The sequence below is a fragment of the Triticum dicoccoides genome, chromosome 2A (assembly GCF_002162155.2).
Source record: "Triticum dicoccoides isolate Atlit2015 ecotype Zavitan chromosome 2A, WEW_v2.0, whole genome shotgun sequence".
In the NCBI taxonomy this organism is placed as follows: domain Eukaryota; kingdom Viridiplantae; phylum Streptophyta; class Magnoliopsida; order Poales; family Poaceae; genus Triticum; species Triticum dicoccoides.
This window is the reverse complement of record NC_041382.1, coordinates 693,324,155-693,338,246: the sequence shown is the minus strand read 5'-3', so window position 1 is coordinate 693,338,246 and position 14,092 is coordinate 693,324,155. Positions and strand designations below refer to the sequence as shown.

At 48.7% G+C, this 14,092-nt stretch overlaps 2 protein-coding genes across 2 annotated transcripts; both read right to left on the bottom strand.

The window, feature by feature from the left end:
* Positions 1–2,389: 2,389 nt before the first annotated feature.
* Positions 2,390–3,117, bottom strand: LOC119351918. Its single transcript, XM_037618690.1, has 2 exons — positions 2,806–3,117; positions 2,390–2,691 (listed from the first exon to the last, which is right to left on the bottom strand). Exons 1-2 carry the CDS (start codon positions 3,018–3,020, stop codon positions 2,454–2,456), a joined length of 453 nt encoding a protein of 150 aa, XP_037474587.1. The 5' UTR covers positions 3,021–3,117; the 3' UTR covers positions 2,390–2,453.
* A 1,240-nt stretch (positions 3,118–4,357) lies between these two features.
* Positions 4,358–10,073, bottom strand: LOC119356322 (F-box protein SKIP28-like). Its single transcript, XM_037623268.1, has 3 exons — positions 9,636–10,073; positions 5,339–5,655; positions 4,358–4,902 (listed from the first exon to the last, which is right to left on the bottom strand). The coding sequence occupies exons 1-3, from the start codon at positions 9,981–9,983 to the stop codon at positions 4,611–4,613; spliced, it is 957 nt and encodes a 318-aa protein (XP_037479165.1). The 5' UTR covers positions 9,984–10,073; the 3' UTR covers positions 4,358–4,610.
* Between the last annotated feature and the right edge of the window lie 4,019 nt (positions 10,074–14,092).

Here is a 14,092-nt window from a genome sequence, read left to right as displayed (position 1 = left end):
ATTGCTTCACCATGTTCAGTTCGGACAGCAACATGCTGGGGCTTGTGCAGGTCAGTTTGTTGTGATCCAAGCTAGGAAGCTATGTCTAGTAGTGATCTAAAACTAGGGTGCAACACTCTACAAAATTTCAGCTCAAACAAACACTCTTAGCTAGCACTTCCTTCACAACCTGAAAAACAGGGGAGAAAGCTTAAGTGGGTACTGTGATTTTGTGTGCTTTGTGAATGATCAATATTGTGATATAATTTGGTCATGTGCAACTACTAGGTGCTGCCCAAAATATTTGGGAATTTCCAAAACTACCTAGAGGGTAGTTCCTTCACAACACTTTAGGGCATCATGGTTCTGTCAATTATTTGGAGACTTTGCCATGTCCTAATTGTTCTCACATTTTTACCAGAGCTCACACTAGGCATCAAGGTCATCTCCAATTAATTTCACTAATTTTTGATGAGCCTGAGTGTTCTCTGGATTTATTTTTCCCCTTCTAGCAGAAACTAAAATAGTTTCTGTGAGAGAAATATTGCATGAGATTTTCCAATGTGGTGTCACTCCTTTGATCCCCAGGGTTAGGAGAGTCTCTTGAGATGTTTGGGAGGGGTGATCTAGCTCAACAGAGGAAGTGTAGTTTCCTTTGTGCAATTCAGAGCTAGAGTTTCAACTGTCAGTTGACTGAGAGTTGAGTTGGTGTGCTCTGGGTTGTGCTGTGATCCAGTGATAATTTAGGGTGAGGTCAATTTCATCACAAAGTCTAGAAGAAATGTTTTGAAGATGGTCCAAACTTGATAACAGCACAAAAAAATTCAAAGAGGTCTGATTTTTACTCGGCCTTGCTGAATTAATAAAGCACGCCAAGGAGAAGGTCTTGTTAAAAGATATTTCCTCTTATTTGATGCCTGGTTGTGATAGGGAAAGCCAAGAAGACCTCAGAGCCGAGCATGTCCTCGGAAGTGGGAGCTAACATGAAGGATGGAACTCGTCTACGAAGCCGAAGACTCAGGCTTGTAAAGTTATCCCAAAGAAGATACCCGATGTCCTCGGCTTGAAGACTAGTTCAGGGGCACTGTTGGGGTCCTGGATTAGGGGGTGCTAGCAACGTCAGTCTCCTGTTTATGGGCCGGACCAAGGACCCACCAAAGATTGATGAATGGGCCATGCAGGCCCTGGCCCTTGGAGTAATCAAGATGAAGATCTTCTGAGGACTTGACGTACACTTCAAGCATATTTGAACGATCAGCATGCTTATCCCTAGATTGTAACTGACCATTTGTAAACCCTAATTTGTAAACCCTAGGCACCCTGAACGTCTATATAAGCCGTACGGTTTAGTCTGTAGAGGCACTATTGCAAGGTTTAGAGCTTAGAACTCCTTCATACGATCTTGCGGTAGATCATACTATACACTATACCCCATCACAATCAATATATCAGAAGCAGGATGTAGATTTTTATCTCATCAAGAGGGTCCGTACCTGGGTTAATATTGTGTCCGTTTTGTCTCATGTTACATCTAGCTCATATCACCAAGCTTGGGACCCCCTACCCGAGATCTGTCGGGTTTAACACCGACACCTTGCTGGTGGGAGGGCTATGTTTTTGGAATTTTTTTTCGAGTTTTGTTAGGGTTTTTGTCCTGCTCAGGAAGGCGAGACAACGATGGCTCCTTGAAGATGGAATAAGGTTCTCTCCGTCTAGCCTTCATTTCCATGGTGCGTCGCATCATCGGTGGACATGTGCAGGTGTGTCTCCGGTGAATATGTCTTTGGTTGATTTGCTCAGATCTGGTTGTCGTTTGTGTGTCTTCAGATTAGATCATTTTGATCTACGCTACTCTTCATAAGTGGCGTTTGTTGTTCTGATGCGCTGGTCTTATGGGGCCTTAGCATGACGACTTTCTGATTGTCTACTACAACAAGTTCTGTTCGGCTCCCGCGACGATGATGGCGTCACGTCTTCATCTTGCTTCAGTGTTTATAGTCGTCGGTAGATAGTCTATGGATTTGTGTAATTTTTTGGTGTTCGTTGTATTGTCTTGATTTAAGACGAGTAGATCGGAAGTTTTTTTTAGAAAAATGTGATCGGGCGATCGGATGGCATAGTGAGCGCGGTCGACGCAAAGCGATAAAGTTAGCCGACCGAATACGAGCCTTTTCCAAGCCGAAAACGGATTGGATTTTGAATCCGACTGGCGGACCACGAAATCAATAATAAATAGACCAGCAGCTAGGCTTTCTTCCTCATTTGCAGTACGCAAGAGAAAGCGAAGAGATCTAGCTTGCGCTAGACATGGCGTGCATTGCAGCCCCAGTTCCCTTTGCTCCTTTCTGCAGGACACCATTTACCTCGACCTCGTTGTCGGCCTCGTCCCCTTCGTTCCATCCGAGCCGCGTTCTGGTCAGGTGGGAACCTCCTCCCCGGGAATGGTTGAAGCTGAATTTCGATGGATCTGTCTATCACGACGGGTCCGGCCGGGCGAGCATCGGCGGCTCCATCCGCGACTGCAACGGCCACGTCCTCGTCGCCTTCGCCGAGCCGACGGAGCACTCCACGGTGGGCATAGTGGAGGCGCGAGCACTGATCCGCGGGCTGCGGCTCGCGATGAGTTTCTTCCGTGGCGGGCTTGTGGTGGAAGGCGACGACCAGGTGCTGGTGGACCTCCTGACCGGCAAGGAGATGCAGACCCGCATACCGCTGTCCATGCAACAGGAGATCAAGACTCTGCTTGCGCACTTCTCGACGTACGAGCTGCAGCACATATACCGCGAGGGCAACCAGGTCGCCCACGTCCTGTGCAAAGAAGCATACCAGCGACCGGGGGTGTGGAGGAGCGGGATCGTGCCGCACGCCGTGTGGGAGAAGGCGCTCGAAGACATGCATGGCGTGGCGCACGAGCGGATCTGCAAGAAGAAGAACCAGTGGTAGCTTCCAAGATGGGCGCGTACCAAGCCAAGCGCAAGCGGCGGCATGGTGTCCGACCGGCTGGTCCAAGAACGTGGCCGGGGAGAAGGTGCTGGCTTCATCGACGTGATAAGTTTCGTCGAGATGGATCTGCATAGCCGGTGTAGTCGACCGGATTGTAGCGAGGGCAAATTAATCCTTTGTTTGTAGTCTTGTAGAGTCACACGTGACGAGGTCTTTACACTTCTCTGTATTACTAGTACGTTTCAAGATGATGTTTACTGTTGAAGCAGCTCTGGATGCGCTTACAGTAACATCGATCGCTGTGGCTACGTTGTGCTATGCGCACGTAGGGTAATAAAAGATACAGCATAATTCATTTACTATGATTTCTTTAAGTAGCTGTGCACGAGTGCTTCCACGTCAAAATGTGTAGTACTTTGTTGTTTGTAGGGTCCGTGGACGTGAGGCACGCAGGACAAAGGCGCAGAGACTCCTGACCACCACGTCGACTCCTGATCAATCGCGACATGGCCGCCGACACCTCGAAGGCCAGGATGCCGAGCCCGTCCTGTATCGCTCTAGAGCTGGACATGGGCGGTATCGACGACACGCACAGGATGTGGAGGTGAAGAAGGATGCACAGGATGTCTGTCTGTGAACTCGTATCTCCCGACTCACAGGCGTCACCACGAGAGCACGCCGACGGCGGCGTCCTTCGTCCTCGTGGCCAACGGCTTCCCCGAGCCCAGCCGCCATGTCCTAGCGCTCTGCCTCGCCCCAAGTTACCCTCCCGCCAAAGGAATCGGTCCAGGGCGCGCTTGATCGTCGCCTTGGCCGTCATCTTCTCCGCCTCCGTGCGGTGCGGTCTCCTCTTCGACAAGCTCCGGTTCCCCTTGTCGACACCCACGGGCTCGCGTTGGCCTCCTGCAGGCATTGGTGTCGTCCGTTCCTCCCCGTGCGTCCACGTGCCTGCCTCGCCACGGTGCCGAGCTCCGACGACCGCCGCGACTGGCCATGTGGGCAGCTAACGCATGAGCAGTTGAGCACCCCGAGCTCGCCTGCAGCTTCCTCTCGCTCCGCCTGCACCCCAACCGTGCCCGAAGACCTCCGCCTCCTCCCCGGCAAGCCTCCTTCTTTGACTCCGGCGAGGCATATGCCGCCATGCCACTTACTGTGCACACGAGCAGTTCGATGAAATCTCTAGTAGTAGTAGTTATGAACGAAAATTTGTATAGTGGTGGTCCTTTAGAACCCTAACCACAATTGTAGTGGTTTTATGCTATTTACTCACTCACGAGACAAGTCTAAGTACCGTAGATGCATCTTAGTCAATAGCATTAACCTTGTGAAACTTGATGCACGTGTGCATACATATTCCAATGGGCTAAATGCTCAGTGAAGGTGAATGATATGCTGTCATGATTCGATTATAATAATGTTCAAAATGCCAGCAAAATTAAGGCGTCCACTGGCATGCGTACACCAGTTGTGACCATTGGACTGTCATTCAAACAATCAGTTTAACTGGTCCATGAAATATGTATCTGCTTCATTTGACAAACATCGGTATATAATTCAGCATCATGATATGTTCAGCTAGCATTGTAAGCTCGAAGCGTCGGTAAAATCCAATAGCAAATGCTAGTACAGAATTCTTAGTAAGTACCTCAAGTGTTTGCAGTAACAGAAGAGGGGTGGAAAGCTCACTTCTAATAGTCATCTTCCTGACTCTCGTGTGATGAGCCGAGCTCCTTGCAACGCTGGCATGAAAACTGGCCAGCCATCGACAAGGACACCATCAAATTTTCATGCCTCTCACAGTAAGGCCGATTGCATGTGCTGCATTTAGGGACCGTAAGCCAACAATCCAAGCACATAAGATCTGAACAAGCAAGATCAGCCTCGACTAGATCCTCCGGACTGATACAGCCACCACATTTTTCGCATCTAGGAAAGCAGAAGTAGCAGCCTCGGCACCGCCACAAGCTGTCCCTCACTTTCCTGAAATATAACCAAACTGTCAATATGGAGGTGTACAAACCTTAACTGATTCGTGTCGAACTCATTAGAGCTGTAGAAATACAAGGATGCCTAAATGTCTGCATCAGTTATTCTCGAGACAAGAGCAACAAAACAGGTAACAGAACTAAGTTGATTTCATGTAGCCCATAGCCCCATAGTGCAAATAAATGAGCTTCAGGGCCATCACTTAAAAGGCCATTCATTAAAAAAAACCAAGTCAGCTGTTCCACAACCACAGGAGAGAGCAAAATGGCGAGCAATGTCTATGAGCACTGACCATCACAAATCAAAGATGAATCTTGAACTAGCAGAACGGATAAGGAATCAAGCAATCACAATTAGTCCAATATACACTACTAAGGCTATTCCCAAAGAGAAGATCTCGTGGGAATTTAGAGGATCAGAGGTTGCATACCTACAGTCATCCCTCGTACAATCAAACACAAGCCTGACATTCGCACACACTGAGCAAACATCAACATCAATAGGGCGTTCATCATTGGTGTTCAGCGCTTCACGGGCTCTATGGTTGTAGAAAAGTGGGATTCCATCTTGTTGCCCTTGTGGGTTTCCTTTGCACATGAGAGACATGATAATATCAAGATGATGCTTACTCATCCTGCTAATGCCATCGAGTCGGAGACGACTTATATTTCCCTTGTGTTCGTGCAGAAGCTGAACAATGTTCACCACCCCATCACCAGTCAAGCCTGTACATCCAGGAACATAAATCTGCAAGTTAAGAGTAAGTTAGATTAAATGCATTTAGAGGTACATGCAGCTACTGCACAGGAGGAAGTGAGCTAAAACCCTTGGTAATAGTATAATCATCATAGAGTTTCTATCACGTGCATATAACCACGATTCTGATAACAAATTAGCAATCAAGCAAATATAGAAGAACTGTAAATGCTGGAGTTCATCAAGATCAATAACCAGAGGTTAAGATGGCATGAAGGTTCCATATTAGTAATCAATTCAGAAAAGAATTTGCCATTTTTACTTTGCTAGAAACCCAGAATCACTGCACAAAATCAAAAGGGGCAACTAAACAAGCCATTAGTGTTCCATATGAAGTTGGGATCAATTACCATGATTCCGAAATAAAAATGCTTCACATTAGTAACTCAAAACTTTCCCAGCATGTCTAGGGAGAATCTTTTTCTGAAGGCACTTTTGGTATTTGGGGAGTGCTTACAGTTTGCTTTGGAAAGGAAAGCAATGTATACCAGTAATGGATAGTTTCAGGATTATGTAGTTGAAAAACAAAAATAAATTTCATGTATGCCTGACTGGCCAACCCTCTCCATTTTGGAAGTTAGATGTGGCAATTGGCAAACTGACCATGCTAATTTTACCCCTGGATCGATAATGCTACACTTACGTAATCCACAAGTTTCTGAACTGAGGATTTGTCCTTAAAAAAGGCAAAACAGCCAAGCAGGTTAACAATTTAATATCAAAGCAGCCAAATTGAAGGTAGCATCAGATATAATTTGCAAACATTGCAGTGGTCTAAGTGCTACCGAAATTTGTAGCCAAGAGTAAACAAAAAAATTCCAGTGCAATGTACTGTGTAAGAAAATACATATCCCAGGATATCTATCAAGCATCCAATCACTCCATACATTTATACGTACTAATGCCAATATTGATTCTACCCCTAAGGCCCTAACCCCAGTCACTATCACCATGAGCAAAGGCAAGCAAAATAATATGAAGCATTTAGAAATTCCACTCCAGGGAAAGCGAGGGAGAGAGATCCAACCAGATCTGTAACCTCACTATACCGAACCCTGCAGTGATTCTGCATCCGCAGCTGTTTCACAACAATGAAGTTGTGTGATTTAAGAAATGCCAAAAGGAAATGACTAAGTACCAGCGCCGCATCCTAACTCTACAATCCAGTGCCGCCCCAATCTGTTCTCTCTCGATCCGCTAATCCGACTGATGATCTGTTTTATTCACGTGAAGTCTTCTTGTCAATGCCGGCATTAAGAAAAAATCACATTAGCTAGACATTGCCGGTATTTGGAATTTCTTCACGTCATTAGGCCATTTTTTTTTAGAAAAGGAGGATGACCCCCGGCCTCTGCATCTGGGAGATGCATACGGCCACTTTATTGATTATTCTCGAGGACCTTACAAAGTATTACAACAATGTGCCTGAATCCACCATCTTGGCAACATATGCCGCTACTCCTATCCAATATGATGAAGGGGTGCTAGCTGGGCCACTACCCAAACCACTCACCTAAGCCTAACATCAAAAGCCGGAAGCCGAAACTCATTCGGAAGCCCCAGCCGAGCCACATACCGGGTCTGGGGCACAATCCGGTCAGACGCACTCGTGTGTCGTCGCCGCCATCTTCCATAGGTCTTCAGATCATGTTGAGGCTTCTACTTTGTCTGGCCACTCTGCCATCAACGTCACCATGACGCCAGACAGCAACCTCCTCCTGCGCGAGCCCATCTCCGTGCATCGGACGCCGAGTCTCCACAGCGCCATGCCATCGATCTCCGCCGCCATCAATGTGTGAGATGAAGCACCGCTCCACCATCCCTCCAGCCAGCAGCTCCAAAACGATGCCCCCAGAAGGGAAAGCGATAGAACGCCATCATCATCCAATCCAGAAGACCCAGATCTGGGGTTTCCCCCTGAGCACCCTGAGCCTGATGGCGCAGACTGCCGACGATGCCTCGACCATCGGCAGTAGCTCCACCAGACGAGCGTCGCCTACGTCGTCGCAGCCTCCAAGATGAAGCTGACCAGAATGCATGTGTCGACACCGAACCGCCGCCACTTCCACCGCCGCTTGAGCAGCCCCCAAGCAACGCCTTCAGGAAGGAGCACGCCACCGTGGTGTCGTCGTCGCTTGGAACAGGGGGGTCTGAGGTTTTCACCTGAGCTCCTGGGAGGGGTGGAAGGAAGGAGGTCCTCTCCGAAGCCTCCAACGAGGGAAGCAACACCCAAAGGCACTGCCATCGGAGTGGCCGCCACGCCGGCCAAGAGATTCCCCCGGAACCCTTCCAGCCACCGGATCTGCAAGGCGAGCACCCAAGAACGGTGACCGAAGCCACGAAGAGCCGGATCCGCTGCAGATTGGAGTAGATCGGGGTCGAGGACGAACATCACCATGGCCACCAATATCCAGCGAGGAACCGCCGCCGCAGCCGAAGCCCACCACCTCCACGCCATCCACATGGCCAGGGAAGTGGCCCACCTGTCCACGCCGGCGCCGCCCGCCGCCAAGCTGCGCCGCGTGTCACCAGCCAGGGCCGCCGCCATGGATCCGAGGCTCCCCGCCCGAGGAGGAGACGCCTGGATCCCCGCCGCCACCTTCACCAGTACCACGCGGCGGCGCCGGTGAGTACCTCGGGCGGCGGCGGAGAGGGGGGACGCGCAGGGAGGAGCGGGTCGAGGCGATTAGGATTTGCCCCCGAGTCGCCTCAGAGGAGGCGGCGCGGGGTCGAGACGCCACGTCATTAGGCCATGATAGTTCTGAAGTTGAAGTGACTGAGTACTAATTAGTGCCGTGTTCTACACTACCAAAGCATTAATAGCATATATATCAGGGGGTGCCTAGCTATGTGTTCTTTTATTGTCGATAGGTACAACGTTTTGCCTAGCGCAAGTAGCAGCAATTAATCAACTGAACTGCCATCTTTTCTATGGTGCATGTGAAAAGGTTTGTACGGGCATCCCAACCAGCCTAAATTAATCATATACAGCAAAGAAAAGGCTTAGTTTCTTAGACAACATCACGTCCAAGTTCGTACCAGTAAAATGTAGCAGATTTATTCCTTGCAAAAAGTGGTATGTGTTTCTTCATAGTTGATACATACACAGCATGGGCTCTGTCTCTCTGGTTCACGAAGCTCATATGAGCTTATCTATCTATGTTGTTGAGTCAAACTAGTTCACAGAGTATGAAGAGTCACACAAGTAGTCCAGGAACAGCAGGTAAATTGTGCCCGACCTGCAGGCAAGACAGGATCAGGAGCAGCTTGATGAGTCTGATCACAACTCTACACAAGCAGAGATCAACTCCGATTCAGCAAGCAGCAGCTGAGGCGTAGGAAACAGAGGTTAAATAGAAAATCAATCCATGTCCTGCCCAGTTTAGATAAAGTACTTGTACTACTAGTTAATTGATTTGAGTCCTAGGCATATATGCTATAAAAGCATACCCATTGTATCATTGAGGACAAGCAGTGAGAGAAGTCTCTCTTCTCATATGCTTTCTCAACCCAATCTAGTTCTCTAGTTTCTCGATCTCCTGCTGCCTACCCACACAGACCACGACGCCTACTCAACTTGCCGGCCCCAGCCTCCGGTGAACAAACCGTACAACACCAGGAGAAAAGCACACATCGACTGGCAATGGTTTATTTGTCATAGCATTCACATCTCATAGCCTAAATTGTTCCACTAAATGATCCAATAGCTGTAATTCAGCAAGTGATGCGGTTTGATGAGGATTCTGCAGTCGGGTCAATTCCAGTTCTAGAATAAATAAAGAATGATTGCATCCTAGTCATGGAAACATGAGCTGAGTTGTTGAACCTATGCAACCACCACGCCAGGCATAACAACAAACACTGCGCGCGCGCCACCGACTCCACACCCAAGAATGCAACTCATTCACCAATTCACAACCTCAGACACTTCAATTAGAGGAAACAACCACGCGCCGGAAACCTCCCAATACCTCGGTGACGCAGGGATTGTGCTCGACGACGCGGAGCAGGCCGGTGTCGGAAACGTGGAGGCACCCGAACAGGCGGAGAGACCGCAGCGTCCCCTCCGCCCTCGCAGTCAGCTTGAGGAGGACTTGGTCGGTCACCCGGCCGCTGAGCGGCGGCTCTACCGCGAGGCGGCGCCACAGGAGGGGGTCCCCCGCGACGGCCTCGCCGAGGAGGCGGCATACGCGCCAGCAGGCTAGCAGCTCAGGCAGCCGCATGTAGCCCAGGGCGAGGAACAGGGCAGCGTGCGGCTCGCCAGGCGGCGGGGCCGGTGGCGGCGGAGGCGTTGAGGCGGTCGCCGTGGTCGGAAGCATTTGTGTGGTCTGTGGTGACTTACTGACTTCACTCACTGGCTGCCGACTGCCGTGGCATGACGAGGAGGAAACACCGGCAGAAGAGGAAATCAAATGTGAGTTTGGTTCGTCCGAATTTGTCCGTTTGGTCGGGTAGATTGCATCCACGGGAGTGAAGTCTGGAAAAAAGACTCAACTATAGTTAAGTTGCTTGAAAAAAATGTAAGCTGAATTTTTAGCCGTTTGATTTAAATTCAAGGGCTCCTGTAACTTCTTCCTCCACTAGCCCTTCTTCCAACCATCCAATCTAATGCTGGTCGACCCGCCTGTTGCCGTCACTCGCGACCGGTGCTCTCGCCCGTGACTAGCGCCACGCCATGTTGCTATTACCCGAGCTTTCCTATAGGCCCCCTCTCCCCCACCACCAACGCCGCCTTCATCCTTTTCTCAGCATCGACAGCCCACCGCGCACCCCCAAACCATCAAGTCTTAGACTCCCCTCCACTTGTGTCATCGCCGATGTGTCTTCCCTGGATCCAGTTCGCTTCGAGCTCAACCGAGTTAGTGACACCACGCCTTGTCGCTCATCGGGGCGCCCTCGGCTCGGCCATGGAGCTACGCCTCACCTCCCTTTCTTCTCTCAGACTTTCACCCGTTCGTTTCTAGGCAACTTATCGATAGCAAATGTGCCCAAAAAAACCTTAAATTTGTACAGTCCATCGGAATCAAACCATGACTTTATAATCCCTGAAATTGACACCATGTGCTTGCCAATCCCGATCAATCCTGACCCTGAGCCTGTTCAATAAGCTACTTTCAATGACGTCCCTACCCTGCATGTCATATTCATCTTCTTCATCTAGTGTCCCCGATTTTTTCCGATTCAGACCAAAACTAATCATTGCTTAGGACTCTATAGGTTCGGTAGGTTACTATATAATCGTATGTATTCTCATATACTCAACACCGCGTTCATAGCAATAAAACCCAAGCATGAAGAAGGTTTGTTACAATCCATTGGTGTATTTGTGATTTTGTTATTGTTGTGTAGCTCAAGTTGATCCGGCCTGAGCATGCAAAAGGAACCGACCTAAGGGGAGAAGCATGAACATTCACCAACGAGATGTACACTTCTAAGACCCGCACATCGTTTGTGGTGTCCCATCTCATGAATGTTTTGTGGTGTTCATATTAGGAAATACTAGGAACTTGAATAATCGTGCATTTTTCATTATAGTCCTGATTGATTCAACATATTTGCAAATCAAAGAGAAATAACGAATATGTCAATAAGTTTAGTGATTAGTCATCCAATCTTCTCATCTCATCTTCTTCTTCGATGTGCTTTCTCATTGTCATCTCTAGCTTATGGTCAAGAAGCCAAAAAAATCTTTGTCTAACATGCTACCCTTCAAAGCTCACACAGGTTGTCAGAAAATTTAAACATCAGTTTGCTTCTGAAGGTGTTCAGGATCATGCCAGCTCAATAACTACATCCTTCTTCAGCTGGTACCCCAATGACATGCCCTCAATGATATTGCATGAGGTCGAATGGGCTGACGATCGATGGACGCCATAGAGTCCACTAGTGGTGTGCTCGTTCAATGAGCATACATTGGACCAGAACACCAATGAGCCGCCGCCGACTACCGATGCCATATTCAGGCTCTCCTCACAAATAGATGACATGGTGGGGGGCTCCCTGTCCGAATCAATCACATGCATGGTAGCTTGAACTGCAGCTCCAGAGGATATAGCGGGAGGAGAGGGGTGACTTAGGACGCGGAGGGATGTGACTGGAAGATGAGTTTAGCCACCGCTGCCCCCTGTTTCAACCATCATCGTCGATACCTTCATCCGGGGAGTGGTAAGAGGGGCAAGGGGGCAGTGCTGGTGATAGATTTGGTTCGCTCGGGGGGTGAGCGAAAAAATTCTAGGGCGAGACGAGCCAAGCAAACTTAGGGTGGTTGCCCCTATTAGGTAGATTTTATTGAATGAGATCAACCAGGGGTAGAGGGAATAGGTTGAGAATTTGGTTGCTCACATTCATCTTTGCGCCCCAACCGCTAACGATGTTGGCTCTCCGACAAAGGATGACTAACCGAGTAATGCGGGGCTCGAGTGGATCTAACCTCTGTTTCCACATGGATCTAGCGCCTAGTCGAACTCCAAGTCAGAGATGACGGAGAGCGGGGGAATGAACTTGCATGACAAAATGCCCTCCCCCGATGACGTCGGAGGAGGAGGGCAACAGGGGGTCAGGAGGATGCGCGGGAGTGAGCGGAACATTTATAGGATGAGAAAAGTGGAGCGATACTAGGGTGGTTGCCCTGTGGGGTAGATTTTATGGAATGAGTTCAATTAGGTTTGGAATAGATGGGAATGTGATTGCTCACCCCTCTCGTATTTTGAATCAAATGTGGAGCGACCATCCAAAAACTGACTAATCCTATCCCGCCAAGGGATAGCCGGTGAATCCAACACACCTTAGCAATCAACCAATCAATAGTCAACATTTTGGCCTCACTAAAGATTAACTTGCCATTTTTTTGGCATTAACCCCCTTTTCAGAAACGCAAAAAGATAAATGCGGCACTTCCTGAAGGTTAGGAAGACTAACCCCTCTCGGATCGCCATGTGGTGCCAGAGGCACGAACTGCGGAGATATTGGGGAGTTGACCATATTATTTTTTGCATGCACACAATATTCTGCTTTTTCTTTTGGGTGAAGACAAAAATGAAAATTAGTCCATAGAGCAACAATGGTACTAGAGATGTGATTAGTTGTTTAGACGGATTACAAGGAAACAGTGCAAGTAGATTTACTAGAGGGGTCGAGGTAGGCACTAAGCATGTCATAAAGAGTAGTCAATTCAAAGGGAAAAGCCATAAGTAGTACAGACTTTTTATCTCTTTCCGGTTGGGTTTATAAATCGGACACGGATTTTTAGGTCTTCAATTGACTAAGAAGATATGTATTACATTTCATAAAAGGGTTAATAGATAAATGCCACTTCAATTCTGGTGATTCAGAAAAATGCCACTGTAATTTACAAACTTCTAAAAATGCCACTTCAATGTACTATAAAATACTTGGGAGTGGCATTTTTTGGAGTTTGTAAATTACAGTGCCATTTTTTTAAATCATCAGAATTGGAGTGGCATTTATCTAATTAACCCTTTGAGGGAGTCCTGGATTAGGGGGTCTCCGGACAGCCGGACTATATCCTTTGACCGGACTGTTGGACTATGAAGATACAAGATTGAAGACTTCGTCTCGTGTCCGGATGAGACTCTCTTTGGTGTGGAAGGCAAGCTTGGCAATACGGATATGTAGATCTCCTCCCTTGTAACCGACTCTGTGTAACCCTATCCCCCTCCGGTGTCTATATAAACCGGAGGGTTTAGTCCGTAGGACAACAACAATCATACCATAGGCAAGCTTCTATGGTTTAGCCTCTACCATCTCGTGGTAGATCAAGTCTTGTAATACTCATATCATCAAGATCAATCAAGTAGGAAGTAGGGTATTACCTCCACCGAGAGGGTTCGAACCTGGGTAAACATCGTGTCCCCCGCCTCCTGTTATCATCCGCCTTAGACGCACAGTTCGGGACCCCCTACCAGAGATCCGCCGATTTTGACACCGAAATTGGTACTTTCATTGAGAGTTCCACTGTGCCGCCACCATAAGGCTTGATGGCTCCTTCGATCATCGGTAACGATGCGGTTCAGGGTGAGGTTTTCCTCCCCGAACAGATCTTCGTATTCGGCGGCTTCGCACTGCGGGCTAACTCGCTTGGCCATCTGGAGCAGATCGAGAGCTACGCCACTGGCCACCAGGTCAGGTTCGGAAACTTGAACTACACTGCCGACATCCGCGGAGATTTGATCTTCGACGGATTCGAGCCCATGTCAGGTGCGCCGCACGATCACGACGAGCATGATTTAGCTCTGTCGTCGGACAGTGTTCGGAAGATCACACCTGCAACTACTCCGGCCCTCAATCCGGAGCAAATTGCGCCATCCGAGGACGGGTGGATAGACCCCGCCATGGAGGCCGCACTCTCAGTGGCGATAGAGCCGGATACTGACTTCACCCCTTACGAGAGCCGTGTTGCCGAATCACT

Excerpts from the sequence above, each read along its gene's own strand:
- LOC119356322 (XM_037623268.1), bottom strand. The coding sequence starts at position 9,983 with ATGCTTCCGACCACGGCGACCGCCTCAACGCCTCCGCCGCCACCGGCC. Across the intron at positions 5,656-9,635 it reads ACAATCCCTGCGTCACCGAG|ATTTATGTTCCTGGATGTAC; the intron begins GTATTGGGAGGT and ends CTTAACTTGCAG. Across the intron at positions 4,903-5,338 it reads TGTACGAGGGATGACTGTAG|GAAAGTGAGGGACAGCTTGT; the intron begins GTATGCAACCTC and ends GTTATATTTCAG.
- LOC119351918 (XM_037618690.1), bottom strand. The coding sequence starts at position 3,020 with ATGAAGCCAGCACCTTCTCCCCGGCCACGTTCTTGGACCAGCCGGTCG. Across the intron at positions 2,692-2,805 it reads CTCCACACCCCCGGTCGCTG|CGGTATGCGGGTCTGCATCT; the intron begins GTATGCTTCTTT and ends TTGCATGGACAG.